At 51.1% G+C, this 25448-nt stretch overlaps 1 protein-coding gene and 1 long non-coding RNA gene across 2 annotated transcripts in view; one reads left to right on the forward strand and one right to left on the reverse strand.

Annotated features, from left to right (window-relative positions):
* glipr2 (GLI pathogenesis-related 2) overlaps positions 1 to 25448 on the forward strand; it is a 105577-nt gene that overhangs the window by 21713 nt on the left and 58416 nt on the right. Inside the window, exons 9-13 of the mRNA XM_067969523.1 lie at positions 2060 to 2122; positions 3375 to 3593; positions 16442 to 16519; positions 17514 to 17762; positions 24538 to 24756. Of these exons, the coding sequence (XP_067825624.1) occupies positions 2110 to 2122; positions 3375 to 3593; positions 16442 to 16519; positions 17514 to 17762; positions 24538 to 24756 (778 nt within the window). The 5' untranslated portion in view covers positions 2060 to 2109. The remainder of the gene's footprint in view (positions 1 to 2059; positions 2123 to 3374; positions 3594 to 16441; positions 16520 to 17513; positions 17763 to 24537; positions 24757 to 25448) is intronic.
* The window catches only part of LOC137300461 (uncharacterized), a 114016-nt gene continuing 90067 nt past the window's right edge, over positions 1500 to 25448 (reverse strand). The window contains exon 4 of the long non-coding RNA XR_010958099.1: positions 1500 to 1912. This is a non-coding gene — a long non-coding RNA (uncharacterized lncRNA). The remainder of the gene's footprint in view (positions 1913 to 25448) is intronic.

The following is a 25448-nucleotide window of genomic DNA, read 5'->3' on the forward strand; positions in this document are numbered from 1 at the left end:
ATCTTTAGGAAACCTTTGGAGCCTCCCAAACTGACAAGATGGGGGTGCAATGGATGTATTCCAGAGGACATCTGAGGAGAAGGAAAATGCCCATCCACATCAGCCACCTCGTGCTGTGTTGGGATCTGCAGGTGCACAAGGCAGAGGTGCAGGACAAGGACCTGGAGAATAGCTGAGAGGGGACCAACAGAGGCACTGCCCATTTGAGAGGGTCTACAGAGGCTGAGTTTCCTGGACCTCTCTGAGGAGCAGTGCCTACGCAGGCTGAGATTGAGTTGCCAGGTGGTCGCAGATATCTGCACGCTCCTTCATGCAGAGCTGCTCTCGACTGGACCTGTGGCCACGCGTTGCCCGTCACAGTTAAAGTCACAACTGCCCTCAATTTCTTCGCCTCCGGATCCTTCCCGGGCGCCACTGGTGACATCACCAGGGTGTGTCAATCATCTGCACCTAAGTGTATAAAGCAGGTGATGGATGGCTTGTTGCCAGGGTGTCCGACTATGTGGGATTAAGCTGGATAGCTCTTTTCGACCAGCATGGACACGATGGCCGAATGGCCTCCTTCTATGGCGTAACTTTCTATGATTCTACGTCAACTTCCCCTGCGACGACATCAACCAGAATGAGTGGGCAATGGGTTCCGCCTCTCTGGCTGGCTTCCCACGGCGCAGGACGCAATTGATTGCACAGACGTAGCAATCCGAGGGCCTCCACTGGAGCCAGGAGCCTTCACATAAACTGAAAGGGATATCACTCCCTCAATGCATAGCTGGGGTTAAAACTCCCCCCAGAATAACTCTGAGTGAAATTAAGAGATGGTACGAGAGGTAAACTATTACTGGGGGTAGGCCATAGGCCCCCAGGCCGAGGTGAGAGCCTTGACCTGGGACTGTGGGATGAGATAAAGTCAGGGGCCAACGAGAGTAGGTGGAGATTTTAACAGACCAACAATTGACTGGGACAATAATGTCTCCACTGGTAAGGACAGGGAGGGGATTTCTCGAGTTAATGGAAGACAGCTCTATGACTCATTTTGTAAACGAGCCAACATCTTGGATTTAATTAGGAGTTGTAGGATCAATTAAATCTTCAAGACAAAGGTGGGCGAGGCTCTAAATCCCAGTGATTATAATGTGATCACATTTATCATTACAAGGACTGGAGAGGTTAGAAAAACCCAAACAAAACTGCCAAATTTTAAGGGGTCAGAGACTTTAAGCGCTTGAGAAGTCTTGTCTCGGGTTTGAATGTGGCCAGTGGAGTGGAGGAACTGTGCTGTTCCTTCCTGAAGGTGAATCAGACTGCAAACGGGCCAACGTGTGCCCATGTAAAGCAAAGGTCCCAAGATCAAAGGCACCCCTGCCTGGTGAGACGGGACTACCAGGCAGCTCATAAAAAAGGGGGCAATAAAGAGGCATTTAAGGCCACGAAGAGAAAATGGCACAGAATTAAGATGGACTCAATACCAAAAGGAAAGCCAAAGAGTATAGAAAAGGCATCAGAATGGCAAAGAGAAATTTCAAATACACTCTGGCAGGAGGAGCGAAGAATAATAACAAAAAGTTCTTTTGTTACAAAAACCCAAAAGGAGGGATGTAGCGGGGTCACTGTGAGTGGGATTGGCTGAGGACTCGACAACTGATGCTACACAGGCTGCTAAAGCACTCAATAAGTTTATTGCTCCAGTTTTTAACCAAAGGGGGCAAGGGTTATTAAAGATGAGATTATTGAGCATCTGGATAGAAGTAACATCGCGGCCAATGTGGGTCCATGACGGGGAGGTCTTGGTGATCTAATTTTCTGGCTTTCTTTGAGGGTGTGGACAAAGGAGCTCGCTCGGTGTAAGGCAGTGGATGCGGTGCACTCGGGATTCTGTAAGGCCTTTGATACAAATCCTCTGGAGAGGCCGGTGCTGAAAATAAAGAAAGTGGGAATCAGTGGGAATATTTTACAATGGATACATGATTGGTTGACTGATAGAACCCTGAGGGTGGTGGTACAGGGATTGTCATCATTACCTGTGGACTCTGTGAATCACCCAACTCTTGTTCTCCTGCAGGACATTTCACACAGCTGGGTTGGAGGGACTCCAGGGAGGTCAGGATCGATATGGCGTCTGATGGTAAAGATCCCACCGTGGTGGTGGTTCAATTCGACCCGGCCGGTAACATCACCAACCCGGGCTACTTTGCTAATAATGTTTTGCTCGTTGGCAGCGAGGTGAAGGAGAGCGAGGGTGGGTCGGCCCAAGGAGGGAGCGGAAAGACCCCTGGCAAACCAGGAACGACCCGGGTGGCACCAGTACCATCCTCGTTATCGAAACAAATTCCCGCTTTCCGTCAGAGATATGATAACAAGGGCCAGTGTTTAAAGCTCCCCACCCGGCAGAAACCGGGCAGGTGGGCAGTTAAAAAAACAAACAGGTTATTTACCCGCTCGCATCCTGACCAATTCCGGTTTTAGCCTGTAGAGCTTTGCAGGCCGGTGAGACAGCCACCTAAAGCAGGCCGGAGCCTCGTCCATTTGTGCGATTCGGGTCCGGTTACATCAGTGGGACCCCGGTGCAGTTTTACCTGAGCTGGGGGGGGGGGTGGTTTCCGACCAAGCAGGAGCAGGTCTGAAGGTAGCAGAGGCTCCTCCAGTTAATTTTTCGGCACAGATTGGGATTGTAATCCACAGCACTCGTGTGGGGCCTCCCCAGAAACATAGGAACATGGGCCGGGAAGCTCCCAGAAGTGCGGAGGAAACCCAATTTGCTTCTCGTAATCGGGGTTTCTGCCGCACGTCCGGTAACGCCAGTGGACAGGAGCAGCTCGGAGGAAAGTCCCGGCCATAATAACAGTTTGAGGCAATCGAAGACCCTCAGCCCATTTAACCCACCTATCCACAGTTCCCTACATTACAACAGTGACTACACTTCAAAAGTACTTCATTGGCTGTAAAGCGCTTTGGGACATCCTGAGGTTGTGAAAGGCGCTATATAAACGCAAATCTTTCTTCTTTCAAGGTCACCGTGGCCCTTAACTTTCTTTGCCACAGGTTCCCTCAATGTATTTCTAATATATAGTCCGTGCAGTGCCCCATAATGTGGCTTGGGTGGGCTCCATGTAAATGCCTGGGATATTATTCCCAACCTGCCACTGTCCCTGATCTCAAGCTGCAGACCAATTCCTACATCTCTTGATTCAATGCATGGACCACACACTCAGCACGATGGGAAAGTGCTCACATCACCACAGTGTGTTGCTTCACAATCACAGCCGCAGGCCCCAGTCAGAGAGTGACACTGCGCTGCCTCAGGCTGGGCTCCCTCACCGTACAGGCCCTGTGGTTCCCAGTCGGGGGGGACATCACCGAGATCTCTTTTCTTTCAGGCGCAGGGTCGGGAAGTTTTGCGGAGCAGTTGCTGAAATCTCTGAATGAATATCGCGGGAGGCACGAAGCGAGACCGTTAACCCTGAACCCGACAATCGGCGAGAAGGCTGAGAAGTGGGCGGAGCACCTGGTGACCTCCAGAACACTGAAGCACAGTGAGACCTCGTGTGGAGAGAATATCTGGTGTCAGCAAGGCCCTGCCAGCCTGCAGGCCACAGGTACGTTACATCACAGCCTGACACACTCACACACTGTTTCATGGTGAACATCAGTCGGAGAGGAGACTCTGGGTTTGGATATCAGAATGTGGCCCCCAGCCCATCGAGGCAGTGCCTTCCACAGCCCGTGTACAGTTTGCTCTATCCTCGACTCTATACGACCCACTGAATCTCCTGCAGAAGGGTTCTGTAAAGACTTTCCCCACCCCAAAGCAATTCCAGGATATCTACTCAACCTTCCTTTTTCACCCCTACTTGCCCAACATGTTCCATGCAGTATCTGAGCACCGTTACCAGTACCCATCCTTCTAACCCTTGGTCCAGTCCCTAACCACAGATTCAGACCCTGCTCATTGAAGGTGGAGGCTGAGAAACAAGAGTTAACCTTTCAGTTTGATGACCTTTCAATGGAACTGGATGATGTGAGAGATGTAACAGCTTTTAAGCAAATACAGAGCTCGGGAACAGGCTGGGCGGGGTGGTGGGGGCGGTGAGGGGGAAAGGTCTGTGGTGGGGTGGATTGCAGGAGTGATTAAATGACAAAAGGGATGCTGGTGAAAAGCAAAAGGAGGGACTACTACAGAAACAAACGATGGGTCCAGAGGAGGTGTAAATGATAACAGAATGTGCGAGAGAAAATGGGGGCGGTGGTTATGATCTAAAGATGTTAAACTCAATGTTGAGGCCGGAAGGTTGTAAAGTGTTTTGAGTTGAAAGCTGCTCCTCGAGCTCGCGTTGAAACAGTGGATTGGATAATCAAGGTCTGGAGGAACAGAGAACCGTACTCATTGAGTGATTTCATACACATTGTGCTTTGGAGCTCGATTGATTGACTGCTCTTTATTAAGAAGCCTTTTTGCCTGGGATATAAACCTTGGACTTTCTCCAATACCTTTAGCTCAGTGCTCAATCTGATACAGTTTGTTCAGTTCCTGGAACTAATATTGGGGCGGGGGGGGGGGGAGTTTCCATGGGGATTCTCCCGCTCGCTCACCGAGAGTCGCAGAAACAGCCTAATCCCCCTTTACGCCGTATTTCTCAGGATTCTCCAGCTCTTCTGCTGAAGATCCCCTCGGAAATTCAGCCCATTGGAGTCCAGGCAGTGGGCAGGAATATCCCCTCATCATTGGGAGCTTTTCCGACCGGACTGGCCAACTTTATCTTATCTTCTGCACCGCACCCCCACCCACCCCGGCTCTCACTTATAAACTGCTCAATCCCTAACATCTTCCAGTTCTGACGAAAGCTCATCGACCTGAAACGTTAACTCTGTTTCTCTCTCCACCGATGCTGCCTGACTTGCTGAGTATTTCCGGCATTTTCTGTTTTTATTTCAGATTTCCAGCATCCGCAGTATTTTGCTTTTAGTTATCTATTAATACTTGAACCAAATGTGTGGTAGATTAATATCTAGAGCAAAGCCACCACATCCTGGCTCAATTACAAATTGAAGAATCTGTCTGTATTCTCTCAGATAATTTATTTCTCAAGAACAATTGAGGCTAGGCATCAATTGAAAATTTCAAAACTGAGGTTGATAGATTTTTATTGGGTAAGGGTATTAAGGGATAGGGAACCATGGTGGGTAAATGGAGTTAAGTTACAGATCAACCATGATCTAATTGAACGGTGGAACAGGCTCGAGGGGCTGAATGGCCTACTCCTGTTCCTGTTACCTGCTCGATTTCAAAACACCCTCTAACTTTCCTCCACACAAGTACTCATTGATAGTCAGAATGGAGTTCTGCTCAGCTCTAAGAGTTGAGCTTCCCTTGCCAATATTACATGGAATTACACAGCACAGAAACAGGCCATTCGGCCCAACTGGTCTATGCCAGTGTTTATGCTCCTCAGGAGCCTCCTCCCTCCCGACTTCATGTAACCCTATTAGCACATCCTTCTATTCCTTTCTTCCTCATGTACTTATCTAGCTTCCCCTTAAAAGCTATTCGCCTCAGACACTCCACCCCATTCTGCACGTTTTTCAAAGTCCTCTTGTATTTTGACCTATCTTCCTATGTATTAACTACATTCTCACCACAATCTAAATATGTCCCAGTCACTGAGCCTGCTCAACTGCAGTGTGCAGCCAGTGTTCCCACCCCTGATTTTGCAGGCTGCCTTTTCATTATGCCTTACAAAAAATCACCTCACTCTGCGTTGGTGAAAAAATAAAGTCTGGAGTTTGTGCACTCTGACTTCTTTTATTTATCCCACCGGAGAAGATTCCAGAACAGAAAAACAGGAATAAATTCAGAACAGGAAAACTGCTGACTATATTTATGTGTCTATAAGTGCCTGGTGGTGGAAGTAGATTCAACGGTCATTTTCAAAAGGGAAGTGGATATATACTTGAAAATGAGAAAATCGCTGGACTATGGGGAAAGAGCAGGGGAGTGGGACTAATTGGATGCTCTTTCAGAGAGCCACCACAGGCACGATGGCCCGAGTGGCCTCCTTCTGTGCTGTATCATTCTATCTATGTATGGAATCTTTATTGCTGAAATTAATGAAATTGGGCTGCACAAACTTTGTTTTATTTCAGTAACAGGGCGAGCTGATTTTGCCAAGGTGAAAATCAAAGCTTCCCATCGCAGAGTGGAAACACTTGCGGGAATCTGATGTTAAGGGTGCTCAGCTAAACAGCGCTGGCTTTGAGAGCTGACCCTGGGAGCAGGGATAGGCCTGTGCAGAGATCAGTCGCTAGAGGGGACTTCGAAGCTGAAATAGTTATATTTATAACTAATTATAACGAATTTTTTAAGTTTTTTACTGTGACTATATTGAAATTCATTTGCCAATTACATGCCCATTCTCCACGTTTATTAATGCCCTCTTGTATTTTGACGCATTCTTCCTTTCTATTAACTACACCCCCCAATTTGGTGTCGCCCACAAATTTTGAAATTTTGCTTCCGATTCCCGAGTCCAAATCGTTAATGTAAATTGTGAACAACAGTGTTCCCAGCACCGATGGAACCATAGAACCAGAGAAAAGATACAGCACAGAAGGGGGCCATTCGGCCCATCGTGTCCGCGCCGGCTCGAAGAACAGCCCATTCTAATCCCACCTTCCAGCACCCGGTCCGTAGCCCTGCAGCTTACAGCACTTTAGGTGCAGGTCCAGGTACTTTTCAAAAGAGTTGAGGGTCCCTGCCTCTACCACCAATTCGGGCAGCGAATTCCATACACCCACCACCCTCTGGGTAAAAAGTTTTTCTTCATGTCCCCTCTAATCCTTCCGCCAATCAGCTTAAATCTATGTCCTCTAGTTCTTGAACTCTCCGCTAGGGGAAACAGGTACTTCCTGTCGACTCTAAGGGAACAGCTATAATTATGGGGGATTTTAACTATCATATTAACTGGACAAATCAAATTGGGCAGGGCAGCCTTGAGGAAGAGTTTATTGAGTGTATTAGGGATGGATTTCTTGAGCAGTATGTAACTGATCCTACAAGGGGGCAAGCAACCTTGGACCTGGTCCTGTGTAATGAGCCAGGATTAATTAATAATGTCCTAGTTAAGGATCCCCTGGGAATGAGTGACCATAACATGGTTACATTCCATATCCAATTAGAGGGTGAGAAAGTTGGTTCTCAAACAAGCGTACTGAGCTTGAATAAAGGAGACTATGATGGTATGAGAGCGGAATTGATTATAGTGGACTGGGAAAATAAATTAAAGGGTGAGACGGTACATGAGCAGTGGTGTTCATTCAAGGAGTCCCAACACTGGACAAACAGGGGGCTCTAGGGGGGAGGAGCTAAATACGATTAAAATCACTAAGGAATTGGTACTCAGTAAAATAATGGGACTCAAGGCGGATAAATCCCCTGGACCTGATGGCTTACATCCTAGGGTCTTGAGGGAAGTGACAGTAGGGATTGTGGATGCTTTGGTAATAATTTTCCAAAATTCTCTGGACTCGACAAAGGTCCCGGCAGATTGGAAAACTGCTAATGTAACACCCTTATTTAAAAAGGGTAGTAGGCAGAAGGCTGGAAATTATAGACCAGTTAGCCTAACATCTGTGGTGGGTAAAATTTTGGAGTCTATTATTAAGGAGACAGTAGCAGAACATTTGGATAAACATAATTTAATAGGACAAAGTCAGCATGGCTTTACGAAGGGGAAGTCATGTCTGACAAATTTGCTTGAGTTCTTTGAGGACATAACGTACAGGGTGGATAAAGGGGAACCAGTGGACGTAGTGTATTTAGACTTCCAGAAGGCATTCGACAAGGTGCCACATAAAAGATTATTGCTCAAGATAAAGAATCACTGGATTGGGGGTAATAATCTGGCATGGGTGGAGGATTGGTTATCTAACAGGAAGCAGAGAGTTGGGATAAATGGTTCATTCTCGGACTGGCAACCAGTCGCCAGTGGTGTTCCGCAGGGGTCGGTGCTGGGTCCCCAACTCTTTACAATCTATATTAACGATTTGGAGGAGGGGACCGAGTGTAACATATCAAAGTTTGCAGATGATACAAAGATGGGAGGGAAAGTGGAAAGTGAGGAGGACATAAAAAACCTACAGGGGGATATAGACAGGCTGGGTGAGTGGGCGGAGATTTGGCAGATGCAATACAATATTGGAAAATGTGAGGTTATGCACTTTGGCAGGAAAAATCAGAGAGCAAGTTATTATCTTAATGGCGAGAAACTGGAAAGTACTGCAGTACAAAGGGATCTGGGGGTCCGAGTGCAAGAAAATCAAAAAGTTAGTATGCAGGTGCAGCAGGTGATCAAGAAGGCCAACGGAATGTTGGCTTTTATTGCTCGGGGGATAGAATATAAAAACAGGGAGATATTGCTGCAGTTATATAAGGTATTGGTGAGACCGCACCTGGAATACTGCATACAGTTTTAGTGTCCATACTTAAGAAAAGACATACTTGCTCTCGAGGCAGTACAAAGAAGGTTCACTCTGTTAATCCCGGGGATGAGGGGGCGGACATATGAGGAGAGGTTGAATAGATTGGGACTCTACTCATTGGAGTTCAGAAGAATGAGAGGCGATCTTATCGAAACATATAAGATTGTGAAGGGGCTTGATCGGGTGGATGCGGTAAGGATGTTCCCAAGGATGGGTGAAACTAGAACATAGAATAAGGGGCTGCTCTTTCAAAACTGAGATGAGGAGAAACTTCTTCACTCAGAGGGTAGTAGGTCTGTGGAATTTGCTGCCCCAGGAAGCTGTGGAAGCTACATCATTAAATAAATTTAAAACACAAATAGACAGTTTCCTAGAAGTAAAGGGAATTAGGGGTTATGGGGAGTGGGCAGGAAATTGGACATGAATTTAGATTTGAGGTTAGGATCAGATCAGCCATGATCTTATTGAATGGCGGAGCAGGCTCGAGGGGCCGATTGGCCTACTCCTGCTCCTATTTCTTATGTTCTTATCTGGGCCCCTCATACTTTTGTACACCTCAGTCAAGTCTCCCCTCAGCCTCCTCTGCTCCAAAGAAAACAACCCCAGCCTATCCAATCTCTCCTCGTAGCTGCAATTTTCAAGCCCTGGCAACATTCTTGTAAATCATCTCTGTACTCTCCAGAGCAATTACGTCCTTCCTGTAATATGGTGACCAGAACTGTGCACAATACTCCAGCTGTGGCCTTACTAACATTTTATACAGTTCCATCATTACGTCCCTGATTTTGTATTCTATACCTTGGCTAATAACGGAGAGCATTCCGTATGCCTTCTTCACAACCTTATCTACCTGTACTGTCACCTTCAGGGACCTGTGCACATGCACTCCAAGGTCTCTCACTTCCTCTACTCCTCTCAATATATTCCCGTTTACTACGTATTCCCTTTTACTGTTTGCCCTCCCTAAGTGCATTACCTCACAATTCTCCGGGTTGAACTCCATTTGCCACTTTTCCGCCCACTCCACCAACCCATTGATATCTTCTTGGAGTCTACAGCTATCCTCTTCACTATCAACTGCACGGCCAATTTTTGTGTCGTCTGTAAATTTGCCAATCATGCCCCCTACATTCAAGTCCAAATCATTAACATATACCACAAACAGCAAGGGACCCAACATTGAGCCCTGTGGCACACCACTGGAAACGGATTTCCATTCACAAAGACATCCATCAACTTTTACCCTTTGTTTCCTGTTACTGAGCCAATTTTGGATCCAATTCGCCACATTTCCCTGTATCCCATGGGCTTTTACCTTTCTGACCAGTCTGCCATGTGGGACCTTGTCAAATGCCTTACTAAAATCCATGTAGACAACATCCACTGCACTACCCTCATCAATTCCTCAAAGAATTCAATCAGATTTGTAAGGCATGACCTTCCCTGAACAAATCCACGCTGACTATCCCTGATTAAACCATGCCTTTCCAAGTGACAGTTTATCCTATCTCTTAGTATTAATTCTAATAGTTTGCCCACCACCGAGGTAACACTGACCGGCCTATAATTGTTCGGCCTTTCCCTCGTACCCTTTTTAAACAACGGTACTATGTTTGCAGTCTTCCAGTCCTCCGGTACCTCCCCTGTATCTAGTGAGAATTGGAAAATGATCCTCAGAGCATCCGCTATTTCCTCCCTGGCTTCCTTCAATAGTCTGGGAAACAATCCATCCGGCCCTGGTGACTTATCAACTTTCAAGGATTCCAGTCCCTCTAGTACTTTCTCTCTCGTTATGTTTACCTTATCCAATATTTCACACCTCTCCTCTAACTACTACGTCCAGATCATCCCTTTCCTTTGTGAATACAGAGACAAAATATTCATCTAAAACCCTACCCACATCCTCTGCTTCTACACACAAGTGATCCTTATCATCCCTGAGAGGTCCCCCCTCTCCTTAGCTATCCTCTTGTTCTTAATGTACTGATAAAACAGCCCTGTGGTACACCATTTCCCACCTTTTGCCAGTCTGAGTTGCGACCCTTAACACCTAATCTCTGTTTTCTGTTTTGTCGCCAGCTTGCTATCCATTCTGCTACATGTCCCCTGACTCCATATGCTCTGACCTTAGTCGTGAATCTACAATGCGGTACCTTATTGAAGGCCTTCTGAAAATCCAAATATATTGCATCTACTACATTACCCTTGTCTACTCTTTCTGTTACTTCTTCAAAGAATTCATAAGGTTGGTCATGCATGACTTTCCCTTCTGAAATCTGTGCTGACTGTGCCTGAATATATTTTCATTCTCGAGATGTTTTTCTATTACATCTTTGAGTAAATATTCCATTATTTTTCCTACCACCAACATTAATCTAATTGGTCTATAGTTCCCTGGTCTTGTTCTATCTCCCTTTTTAAATATCAGAATCACATTAGCTGTTCACCAGTCCTCTGGCACTATTCCCTTTTCCATTGAATTTTTATATATATGTAATAGTGCCTCTGCTATCTCCTCCCTAACTTCTTTTAATATTCGTGGATACAATCCATCTGGACCAGGGGTTTTATCCTCTCTAAGTTTGATTAGTTTATCAATGATCTCTCCCCTTTCTATCTTAAATGTCTTTATATCTTTTTGATCTTCTTTTAATGTCATGCCCACCTTATTAGTCTCCCTGGTAAATACTGAGGCAAAGTAACTATTCAATATTTCTGCCATTTCACTGTCCTTACCGTGAGTTTATCGTGTGTATCCCTTAGTGGCCCTATCGCTATCCTGATTGTTCTTTTGTTATTTATGTGTCTGTAGAATACTTTACTATTTCTTTTTATATTCTTTGATAATTTAATCTCGTAGTTCCCCTTTGATTTCCTAATTGTATTTTTGACTTCTTTCCTAACCTCTTCCTATTGCCTTTTGTCATTCTCTCCTTTATTGTTTGTATACTTAGTGTGTGCCTTTCCCTTTACTTTCAATTTTACCCTTATCTCTTTATTTATCCTTGGTGTTTCACTTGTTGACTAGTTTGTTCTTGTTTTTTAGCAGAATTTATTTCTCCTGAACTCTATTGATCACCGTTTTAAATATTTCCCACTGCTCTTCTATCTCTTTGTCAACATTTTTTTCCAGTTTACCTTCCCTAGTTCCATCCCCTCAAAACCAGCTTTTTTTCAATCTATTACTTTAGTCTTTGTCTTACTTATGTCTTTCTCAATCATTATTGTAAACCTTATTATGTTGTGATCACTATTGCCTAGATGCTCCCCTACACTTACTTCTCTTATCTGCTCTGGTTCATTTCCCATTACTAGATCCAGCAATGATTCCTCTCTTGTTGGGCTTCTCACACAATGGGTAAGAAAGGAGTCCTGAACACATTGTAAAAATCCCATTCCCTTTCCCCTTTCCCCGCCTCTTCTTGCCAGTTTATTTGGGGTTAGTTGAAATCTCCCATGATAATTATTCAATGTTTTTTACTCATTTCACCGATCTGTCTACGTATTTCTTCCTCTCCACTTCCCTTCCACTATTAGGTGGTCTGTAGAATACCCCTATTCACGTGATTGATCCCTTCTTATCCTTTCTCTCAATCCTCAAGGATTCTGTTTCTATCTTAATGTTACTTATGTCCCTATTCTCTATTGTCATGATGTTGTCTATAATTAGTACAATTACCCCACCCCCTTCTTCCTTCCCTATCCTTTCTAAATACATTATATCCTGCAATATTTAACTGCCAATCCTGTCCTTTACGTAGCCATGTTTCAGTTTTCCCGACTACATCTGGCTCCTCGCTATGAATTATTGCCTCCAGATCCCCTCGTTTTGTTTCGGATGTTGTGCACATTGCTGTACAGGAAATTTAATTTAGTTTTAATAATTATTCCCTCATTTAATTTTTAACCGTCATTTTCTACTCATGATCTATAACTGGATTTGTTCCCTGACTCTTTATGTTCCCCTTATTCCTGACCTTGGTCTGACCTTTACTCTCAGCTCCTATTTCTTTTTTCTTCAGATCCCTCCCCCACCCCCCCCCTCCAACATTTTACTAGTTTAAAGTCCTATCCACAGCCTATTTACCCCTTCCGCTGGGACACTGGTCTCATTCCGGGCGGGGTATATAACGGGTGGAGTATATAACGGGCGGAGTGTATAACGGGCGGAGTGTATAACGGGCGGGTGTGTAACGGGCGGGGTGTATAACGGGCGGGTGTGTAACGGGCGGGGTGTATAACGGGCGGAGTGTATAACGGGCGGGTGTATAACAGGCGGAGTGTATAACGGGCGGGGTGTATAACGGGCGGAGTGTATAACGGGCGGGGTGTATAACGGACGAGGTGTATAACGGGCGGAGTGTATAACGGGCGAGGTGTATAACGGGCGGGGTGTACAACGGACGAGGTGTATAACGGGCGGAGTGTATAACGGGCGGGGTGTACAACGGGCGGGGTGTATAACGGGCGGGTGTGTAACGGACGGGTGTGTAACGGACGGGGTGTATAACGGACGAGGTGTATAACGGGCGGGGTGTATAACGGACGAGGTGTATAACGGACGAGGTGTATAACGGGCGGGTGTGTAACGGGCGGGGTGTATAACGGGCGGGGTGTATAACGGACGAGGTGTATAACGGGCGGGTGTGTAACGGACGGGGTGTATAACGGGCGGGGTGTATAACGGACGAGGTGTATAACGGGCGGGTGTGTAACGGACGGGGTGTATAACGGGCGGGGTGTATAACGGGCGGGGTGTATAACGGGCGGGTGTGTAGCGGGCGGGTGTGTAACGGACGGGGTGTATAACGGGCGGGTGTGTAACGGACGAGGTGTATAACGGGCGGGGTGTATAACGGACGGGGTGTATAACGGGCGGGTGTTTAACGGACGAGGTGTGTAACGGGCGGGTGTGTAACGGACGGGGTGTATAACGGGCGGGTGTGTAACGGACGGGGTGTATAACGGACGGGGTGTATAACGGGCGGGTGTGTAACGGACGGGGTGTATAACGGGCGGGTGTGTAACGGACGGGGTGTATAACGGGCGGGTGTGTAACGGACGGGTGTGTAACAGACGGGGTGTATAACGGGCGGGTGTGTAACGGACGGGGTGTATAACGGACGGGGTGTATAACGGGCGGGTGTGTAACGGACGGGGTGTATAATGGGCGGGTGTGTAACGGGCGGGTGTGTAACGGACGGGGTGTATAACGGGCAGGTGTGTAACGGACGGGGTGTATAACGGGCGGGTGTGTAACGGACGGGGTGTATAACGGGCGGGTGTATAACGGGCGGGGTGTATAACAGGCGGGTGTATAACGGGCTGGTGTGTAACGGACGGGGTGTATAACGGGCGGGTGTATAACAGGCGGGTGTGTAACGGATGGGTGTATAACGGGCGGGTGTGTAACGGACGGGGTGTATAACGGGCGGGTGTATAACGGGCGGGGTGTATATCGGGCGGGTGTGTAACGGACGGGGTGTATAACGGGCGGGTGTGTAACGGACGGGGTGTATAACGGGCGGGTGTATAACAGGCGGGTGTGTAACGGGCGGGTGTATATCGGGCGGGTGTATAACGGGCGGGGTGTATATCGGGCGGGTGTGTAACGGACGGGGTGTATAACGGGCGGGTGTGTAACGGACGGGGTGTATAACGGGCGGGTGTATAACAGGCGGGTGTGTAACGGACGGGTGTATAACGGGCGGGTGTGTAACGGACGGGGTGTATAACGGGCGGGTGTATAACGGGCGGGTGTGTAACGGACGGGGTGTATAACGGGTGGGTGTGTAACGGGCGGGTGTATAACAGGCGGGTGTATAACGGGCGGTGTGTAACGGGGGCGGGGGGTGTACAAAGGGCTGGGTGTATATCGGGTGGGATATATAAGGTGAAATTTGCTATCCATTCTGCTGCCTGTCCCCTGACTCCACATGCTCTGACCTTCGTCATGAGTCTACAATGCGGTACCTTATCGAAGGCCTTTTGAAAATCCAAATATATTACATCTACTACATTACCCTTGTCTACTCTTTCTGTTACTTCTTCTAAGAATTCAATAAGGTTGGTCAAGCATGACTTTCCCTTCTGAAATCCGTGCTGATTCCTCATTATTACATTATGTTGTTCTACGCTGTTGTAATGTAGGAAATGCTGCAGCCAATTTGTGCACAGCAAGCTCCCACAAACAACAATGTGATAATGACCAGGTAATCTGTTTTTAGTGGTGTTGGTTGAGGGATAAATATTGGCCAGGAACTGGCAAGAACTCCTCTGGTGTTCTTCAAAATAATGCCATGAGATCTTTTACACCCACCTGAGAGGGCAGATGTTGGTTTAATCTCTCACCTGAAAGACAGCACCTCTGACAGTGCAGCACTCCCTCAGTGTCAGGCAGCCTTGATTTATGTGCTTAAGTCCCAGGAGTGGGATGTGAGCCTACAGCTTTCTAACTCGGTGGGTGAGAGTGTTACCAACTGAGCCACGGCTAGATTGCGAATGAGTTACAGTAGGAAGCTGCTCCATGAGTCTTGATTTGAAGACATTGAGCGGAGGAATAATGGGTAGGATTTGGAGCTGAGAGAAACAGGAGCAAAGTGTTGAGAGGACCACGGACCATTATAGAAGCAATGAAGTGGAAAGGGGCAAGAGGAGTTGTGATGGAGAGAAGTTGGAGGTGAGAGGTTTGGGGGAGGTATGTTACCAGGCTGGATTTTCCCGTGTCGTATCCCAGAGTTTGAGACAGGTGTTAGAAAAGCCTTGCCAGATGTGGGAGCAGTATTTTCCTTGAGGTCAATATCGCTGCAGGAAGTGGGTAGTGGTGGGAATTCCACCCGCTGGCCTGACCCCGTCATGACCCCTAGGTGAGAGTCAATTACATGTGCAGGGTGGGTTTCCCAGTGGATTCTCCATTCTACCAAGAGAGCCTGTCACTGGGGTGGGGGGGTTGGGGATAGACTGTGGTGAAGCCCCTCTAAAGATGCTGCACAATGAAGGGTGAAATGGGTCTGACTGAACCCTCATGCGTCAAAGCCGATGGTTGGAGGGGAGAGGAGAGGCGGAGGGGGCCCACAGTGAGGTGCCCTCCTTCCTTCCAGGGGTATCCCCTACTTCCCTTCAGCGGCAGCCCCTCGATCGCCCCCTTTGTACTGGTCCTGCTCTCAGTTAGTGGTCCACAGGCAGGAGTAGGGCCGTTAAAACAAAATGTGTTTTTTTTTTCATTTTCTTTGAACACTTTCATTAATAAAAAGTATAAACCGTACTGGAGATGGGGGAGAAAAGGCTGTTTGACCAACACTCCAGGTCAATCCAATCGGGTATCAAAGAGACTGATTACTTTCCAAATGGCCATGGGAAGGCAGCGTGCCTGGAGGATGGACCAATGGCGAGGGAGTGGGGCGGTTCGAGGCGGGAGGTCATGTGATGAAACCTCCAGGAATACGTCCAACCAGAGTTGGCGACCCCCTCGGCAGGAAGGATGGGAAACTGACGACAGTCCCAAACCTGGTCCCTCCCCCACATCATTTAAATGCAGCAGGGGCGGGGGAAGGGCAAATGATGAGACCCTCGGTCTTCAGAGAGAGCTGGCACCCGTTGACATGAAAGAAAGTGTTTGGCAAGAGACGGGGAATCGAGTTTTAGCCACGAAGGAGATGGGTGGAGTTTCACTGGAGGTCAGGGGAGATTCCGAGGCCAAGTAACGTTGATAGGTGAAGGGAAACGTGACTGACAGGAGGTGGTCTGGCCTCGGGCAAAGCTCCATCATGTACCATCACCTATTGCTTTCCAGTGCTCAATCACTGTTCAGCTCCCGTTAACTACAGCAGGATTGGATGCCCTGATATTTGAGGGGAGTTCCTTTTCTCTCTGATACTCCTCTGTTTACACCGTAATGGGTTTTACTGAAATTACATATTGTGAAAATCAAATTGCCTTTTGGTGACTGTTAATATTTCAATGTTTACAGGGCAGCAAGTGGCTGATTCCTGGTACAATGAAATTAAAAATTATGATTTCTCCTCTCCCGGATTTCAGAAGAATTGCGGTAAGTTTTCTTCTTGTGAACAGAATTTCTGCCATCAGTTCCAGGGCCGTCAATGGGAGAAACGACAGCAAGTCTCAAAAGGAGGATCAGAGTGCAGCCGGTGAAAGGATGGACCCGCCCTCAGTTAGAGAGGAGGCAGATGTTCAGTGGCAGTATGAGGAGTCCCAGAGCCGCAGACAGTCGGAGGGTGCCTGCTGATAATCCCAGCACAGTACAAACACCGCCTCACAGCTAGTTCAGTGAGAACAGTCAGTCAGGGCCTTTGTTGTTTTCATCAGTTAAAACAAAGTGGGAAATACTGCTGACTAAAATTACATTATGGCTGAATAAAGGGTGGGTGAGGGTGGGAGTGGAGTGGGGGTGGGGTGGGGTGGGGGTGAGACGGGGTGAGGGGGTGAGGGTTGGGGAGGAGGGATGGGGTGGGTTTGGGGGGCAGGGGTGGGGTGTGGGTGGGAGTGGGACGGGGTGGTGGGGTGGGGTGTGTTTGAGGGTGGGGGTGGGTGTAGGGTGGGGTGTGTTTGAGGGTGGGGGTGGGTGTAGGGTGGGGTGGGTGTAGGGTGGGGTGTGTTTGAGGGTGGGGGTGGGGTGTGTTTGAGGGTGGGGGTGGGTGTAGGGTGGGGTGTGTTTGAGGGTGGGGGGTGGTGTTTTTAAACTTGCTTCATTACCCACCAGTAACATAGTTGATTTTCTCTTTTGTTTTGGTTGATGTCATTGATCAAACTTCACGTGGTACACGAGCACTTTTTCAGAATATATTTTCCTCATGTGCCTGTTTTAATATTACTGCATGTTGGCTGATGTTTCTGACTGACCGATAGATGTAGAGATAGTAACCGACCATCATCATGAAGTCTGGAGCTTTAGGCACTGAGCTCTGTGGTGGGTGGAACTCGTGCATAATCCCGGACAGTAGAAGCTGTGGGTCGTATGTGGGGACTGTACTGTCCCGTGTCCTGTGATCTTTGTAAATCACCCGACTGTTGTTCTCCGGCAGGACATTTCACACAGCTGGTTTGGAGAGACTCCAGAGAGATTGGGATTGGCCTGGCGTCTGATGGTAAAGGTCTCACCGTGGTGGTGGCTCAATTCGACCCGGCCGGTAACATCACCAACCCGGGCTACTTTGCGAAAAATGTTCTGCCCGTTGGCAGCGAGGTGAAGGAGAGCGAGGGTGGGTCGGCCCAAGGAGGGAGCGGAAAGACCCCTGGCAAACCAGGAACGACCCGGGTGGCACCAGTGACAGGTACCGGTTTTGTTATCTAAAAATCACTCCCACTTCCTGTCAGAGGAACTGTAAACACTGGTTGATGGGTGACAGCAACCCAAGGGTGGGGTCGGGTAGCTCCTGAGCTCGGGACAGAGTCCAGGGGAGCAGTGTCAGGTGAGTCACAACCTCCTCCCCGCTAAAAATGGACTCAGTCCTTCAGAGCCATCCACAGACCGAGGCTTCTCCAAATCTTTTTATTCCGAATTGACAACAACACAGTCAGAAAGCAGAGCAGTGAATATATAATAACACGGTGCACTGTGGGCACCATTGTCCAACACCAAGTCTCTGTCTCACTAATCGTTTGCTTCAGACTTCCACAGTGACGTGTACCTCACCACACACCCACACACCCACCTACACACCCACACACACACCCACACACACACCCACACACACCCACCTACACACCCACCCACACACCCACCTACACACCCACACACGCACACACACACCCACCTACACACCCACACACGCACACCCACACACACACCCCCCTCACACACCCACAAACACACCCACACACGCACACCCACACACACACCCCCCTCACACACCCACAAACACACCCACACACGCACACCCACACACACACCCCCCTCACACACCCACAAACACACCCACACACGCACACCCACACACACACACACCCCTCACACACCCACAAACACACCCACACACCCACACACACACACACCCCCCTCACACACCCACAAACACACCCACACACACACACCTACACACACACCCACGCACACACCCACAAACACACCCACACACACACACCTACACACACACCCACACACACACAAACACACACACAGACCTACACACACCCACACACACACACACCCACCCACACAAACACACACACCCACCCACACACACACACACCCCTCACACATCCACAAACACACACACACACACCTACACACACCCACACACACACACACCCCTCACACATCCACAAACACACACACACACACCTACACACACCCACACAAACACACACACCCACACACACGCACACCCACACACGCACACACACACCCACCCACACACACACACAACCACACACACACGCACACACCCACACACACGCACACACCCACACACACGCACACACACACACCCACCCACACCCACCCACCCACCCACGTACACCCACACACACACCCACACCCACCCACACCCACACGCAGACACACACGCAGACACAGACCCACCCATCCAGATACCCACCCACCCAGACACCCACCCACCCAGACACACACCCCCACAGCCAGACACACACACTCACATACACCCACACCCACACCCAGAAACACACACTCACATAAACACACACACACATATACACACACTGACGCTCACTGACACATGCACACTGACACACCCACACGGACATACACACGCACACCTGCACATGCACACACGGGCAAACATCCACGTGCACACACAGACATACACCTGCGCCTGCACACCCGCCAAACAGGCACGCACAGACCCGCACTCATACACAGACGCACACGCGCACATATCCACACACATGCACACCCACACTCATACCAGCACATACACAGTCATACACCTGCACACGCACACATGCACAAACATCCACGCACAGCTGTACACACAGACACCCGCATAGATACACGCCGCACACGCAGACACACAGGCAGACACACGCACATATGCACACGTACATACACGCACACCCGCGGACACACCCGCCCACACAGACACACGCACACCAGTACATATGGACACGTACACACACACCCACAATCACAGACACACGGACAGACACAGATGCAGACACACACACACACACCACCTGTCACAGGCACCCACATGCGCACACAGACACGCACTCAGGCAGACAGGCGCCCACCCGTACCCAAGCATCTGCGCACATTTACAGACAAAGATACACACCCGCGCACACACCTACACATGTGCACATCCACAGATGCGCACACCCACACCGACACCCCACACCCACACCCTACACCCACACCCTACACCCACACCCTACACCCTACACCCACACCCTACACCCACACCCCTACACCCACACCCACACCCTACACCCACACCCCTACACTCCTACACCCACACCCTACACCCACACCCCACACCCACACCCCACACCCACAACCAACACCCACACCCTACACCCACACCCACACCCTACACCCACACCCCTACACTCCTACACCCACACCCTACACCCTACACCCACCCCCACACCCACACCCTACACCCACAACCCACACCCCACACCCTACCCCTACACCCACACCCACACCCTACACCCACACCCCTACACCCACACCCACACCCTACACCCACACCCCTACACTCCTACACCCACACCCTACACCCTACACCCACCCCCACATCCCTACACCCACACCCTACACCCACAACCCACACCCACACCCCTACACCCACACCCCACACCCACACAACCTACACCCACACCCCTACACCCTACACCCACAACCCACACCCTACACCCACACCCCACACCCGCACCCTACACCCACACCCCTACACCCACACCCCCACACCCGCACCCTACACCCACACCCTACACCCACACCCTACACCCTACACCCACACCCTACACCCACACCCTACACCCTACACCCACACCCTACACCCACACCCCTACACCCACACCCCTACACGCACACCCACACCCTACACCCACACCCACACCCCTACACCCTACACCCACACCCTACACCCTACACCCACACCCTACACCCACACCCACACCCTACACCCACACCCTACACCCACACCCCTACACCCACACCCTACACCCACACCCTACACCCACACCCTACACCCTACACCCACACCCTACACCCACACCCTACACCCACACCCTACACCCTACACCCACACCCTACACCCACACCCCCACACCCACACCCTACACCCACACCCTACACCCACACCCCACACCCTACCCCTACACCCACACCCACACCCTACACCCACACCCTACACCCACACCCCACACCCGCACCCTACACCCTACACCCACCCCCACACCCCTACACCCACACCCTACACCCACACCCACACCCCTACACCCACACCCCACACCCCCACAACCTACACCCACACCCTACACCCTACACCCTACACCCACAACCCACACCCACACCCTACACCCACACCCCACACCCGCACCCTACACCCACACCCCTACACCCACACCCCCACACTCGCACCCTACACCCACACCCTACACCCACACCCTACACCCACACCCTACACCCTACACCCACACCCCTACACCCACACCCTACACCCACACCCTACACCCACACCCTACACCCACACCCTACACCCTACACCCACACCCTACGCCCACACCCCTACACCCACACCCCTACACGCACACCCCACACCCACACCCTACACCCACACCCACACCCCTACACCCACACCCCCACACCCTACACCCACACCCTACACCCTACACCCACACCCTACACCCACACCCTACACCCACACCCTACACCCACACCCTACACCCACACCCTACACCCACACCCCTACACCCACACCCTACACCCACACCCTACACCCACACCCCACACCCTACACCCACACCCTACACCCACACCCCCACACCCACACCCCACACCCTACACCCACACCCTAAACCCACACCCCCACACCCACACCCCACACCCTACACCCACACCCCACACCCACACCCCACACCCACACCCCACACCCTACACCCACACCCTACACCCACACCCCCACACCCACACCCCACACCCTACACCCACACCCTACACCCACACCCTACACCCCACACCCACACCCTACACCCACACCCCACACCCTACACCCACACCCTACACCCACACCCACACCCACACCCCACACCCACACCCCTACACCCACACCCTACACCCACACCCTACACCCACACCTCTACACCCACACCCTACACCCACACCCACACCCCTACACCCACACCCACACCCTACACCCACACCTCTACACCCACACCCACACCCCACACCCACACCCCTACACCCTACACCCACACCCTACACCCACACCTCTACACCCACACCCTACACCCACACCCTACACCCACACCCCACACCCAACACCCACACCCCTACACCCTACACCCACACCCTACACCCACATCCACACCCCACACCCCACACCCACACCCTACACCCACACCCCACACCCACACCCCCACACCCTACACCCACACCCCACACCCACACCCCTACACCCACACCCCACACCCACACCCTACACCCACACCCCTACACCCACACCCCACACCCACACCCCACACCCACACCCTACACCCACACCCCTACACCCACACCCTACACCCACACCCCACACCCACACCCCTACCCTACACCCACACCCTACACCCACACCCTACACCTACACCCACACCTCTACACCCACACCCTACACCCACACCCTACACCCACACCCTACACCCTACACCCACACCCCTACACCCACACCCTACACCCACACCCTACACCCACACCCTACACCCTACACCCACACCCTACACCCACACCCCTACACCCACACCCCTACACGCACACCCTACACCCACACCCTACACCCACACCCACACCCCTACACCCACACCCCCACACCCTACACCCACACCCTACACCCTACACCCACACCCTACACCCACACCCTACACCCACACCCTACACCCACACCCTACACCCACACCCTACACCCACACCCTACACCCTACACCCACACCCTACACCCACACCCCCACACCCACACCCCTACACCCACACCCCACACCCTACACCCACACCCTACACCCACACCCCCACACCCACACCCCACACCCTACACCCACACCCCACACCCACACCCCACACCCACACCCCACACCCTACACCCACACCCTACACCCACACCCCCACACCCACACCCCACACCCCCACACCCTACACCCACACCCCACACCCACACCCTACACCCACACCCCACACCCCACACCCACACCCCCACACCCTACACCCACACCCCACACCCACACCCCCACACCCTACACCCACACCCTACACCCACACCCACACCCACACCCCACACCCACACCCCTACACCCACACCCTACACCCACACCCTACACCCACACCTCTACACCCACACCCTACACCCACACCCACACCCCTACACCCACACCCACACCCTACACCCACACCTCTACACCCACACCCACACCCCACACCCACACCCCTACACCCTACACCCACACCCTACACCCACACCTCTACACCCACACCCTACACCCACACCCTACACCCACACCCCACACCCAACACCCACACCCCTACACCCTACACCCACACCCTACACCCACATCCACACCCCACACCCACACCCTACACCCACACCCTACACCCACACCCCACACCCACACCCCCACACCCTACACCCACACCCCACACCCACACCCCTACACCCACACCCCACACCCCACACCCACACCCTACACCCACACCCCTACACCCACACCCCACACCCACACCCCACACCCACACCCTACACCCACACCCCTACACCCACACCCTACACCCACACCCCACACCCACACCCCACACCCACACCCCTACCCTACACCCACACCCTACACCCACACCCTACACCTACACCCATACCTCTACACCCACACCCTACACCCACACCCTACACCCACACCCCCACACCCCTACACCCTACACCCACACCCTACACCCACACCCCTACACCCACACCCACACCCCCACACCCCTACACCCACACCCTACACCCACACCCCTACACCCACACCCTACACCCACACCCCCACACCCCTACACCCACACCCTACACCCATACCCTACACCCACACCCCTACACCCACACCCTAACACCCACACCCTACACCCACACCCACACCCCTACACCCACAAGGGTGGACATGTTGAGCAACCAATGGCGAGATTGTGGGGAGGGGGACGGGGTGCTGGGAGGATGGACATGTCGGGCGACCAATGGCGAGAGAGTGGGGGGGGCGCGGGACGGTTGGAGGCAGGAGGTCACATGATGAAGCCTCCAGGGATACCGACTAACTCGAGGCCAGTGTTGTGAATGCGTGCTCCCGACAGGGAGCGTCACCCACCCGCTGTGCACACTGGGAAATCTTGATTACATTCCCAATGGTTTCTGTTCATTCATCCTCTGGATGGTGGGGAATGCAAGGACACGGCTCCCAGATGAAAGGAAGCACGGATTCCTGAAATTGGTCCAATAATGTTTGTCTCCTTGTCTCTTACATCGTTAAACAAGGCACTGCTTCCCCATCCAGCAGTGTGCGGGTGAATCGAGCCATTCCTCCCGATGGTTGGAGTATCTGTTGCCTCTTTTCCTCTCCACCTTCCCTTTCTTGCTCTTCCGCCCTTCAAAAGATTTTGCTTATCTTTCATCTTCCAATTCTGGTGAAATGGCTACACTTGAAACATGAACCGTTTCCATTTTTTCTGTGCATCTGCTGTGTATTTCCAGCGTTTCCTTGTTTCTCTTTCACACTGAGATTGTCACTGCACTATCAGAACAGAGAACGCCACAGCCGCAGGCCCCAGTCAGAGAGTGACACTGCGCTGCCTCAGGCTGGGCTCCCTCACCGTACAGGCCCTGTGGTTCCCAGTCAGGGGGGACATCACCGAGATCTCTTTTCTTTCAGGCGCAGGGTCGGGAAGTTTTGCGGAGCAGTTGCTGAAATCTCTGAATGAATATCGCGGGAGGCACGGAGCGAGACCGTTAACCCTGAACCCGACAATCGGCGAGAAGGCTGAGAAGTGGGCGGAGAACCTGGTGACCTCCAGAACACTGAAGCACAGTGAGACCTCGTGTGGAGAGAATATCTGGTGTCAGCAAGGCCCTGCCAGCCTGCAGGCCACAGGTACGTTACATCACAGCCTGACACACTCACACACTGTTTCATGGTGAACATCAGTCGGAGAGGAGACTCTGGGTTTGGATATCAGAATGTGGCCCCCAGCCCATCGAGCCAGTGCCTTCCACAGTCCGTGTACAGTTTGCTCTATCCTCGACTCTATACGACCCACTGAAATCCGCAAAGTTTCACACCGTGCCAAAGTAACCCCACAATACTACACTTCAATGGTCCATATAACTAATTGGATCATCCTTATCTGTAGTTACCCTCACTGCAATTCCTGTCATTAAAAAGCATTAACATGGAACTAACTGCTGTTCCATGTGCCCACTGCTGAACTGATTCTATGGCGGTTAATTTGCTCAGAATTGCTCCCACCCCGTCGCACTTCGACGAATTCCCCGTCCTTGTTGCATTAAAATCAGTAGACCATCTCAGTAAATAACCATCTCACAAGCTTGGAACCAATCTCCTTTGAAAACCAGTTCCACTTGCTGAGTCTCTTCCTGTAAATCATCCTCCTGCTCACCTCCAAACTCTCTATTGTTATTATTCATTCACGGGATGCTGGAAAGGCCAGCATTTATTGCCCATCCCCGGTTGCCTGCTAGGCCGCTTCAGAGGGCAGTTAAGAGTCACCCACATTGGGGTGAGACTGGAGTCACAGACCGGGTAAGGACGGCAGGTTCCCTTCC

This window comes from Heptranchias perlo, chromosome 31 (assembly GCF_035084215.1).
Source record: "Heptranchias perlo isolate sHepPer1 chromosome 31, sHepPer1.hap1, whole genome shotgun sequence".
NCBI lineage: Eukaryota > Metazoa > Chordata > Chondrichthyes > Hexanchiformes > Hexanchidae > Heptranchias > Heptranchias perlo.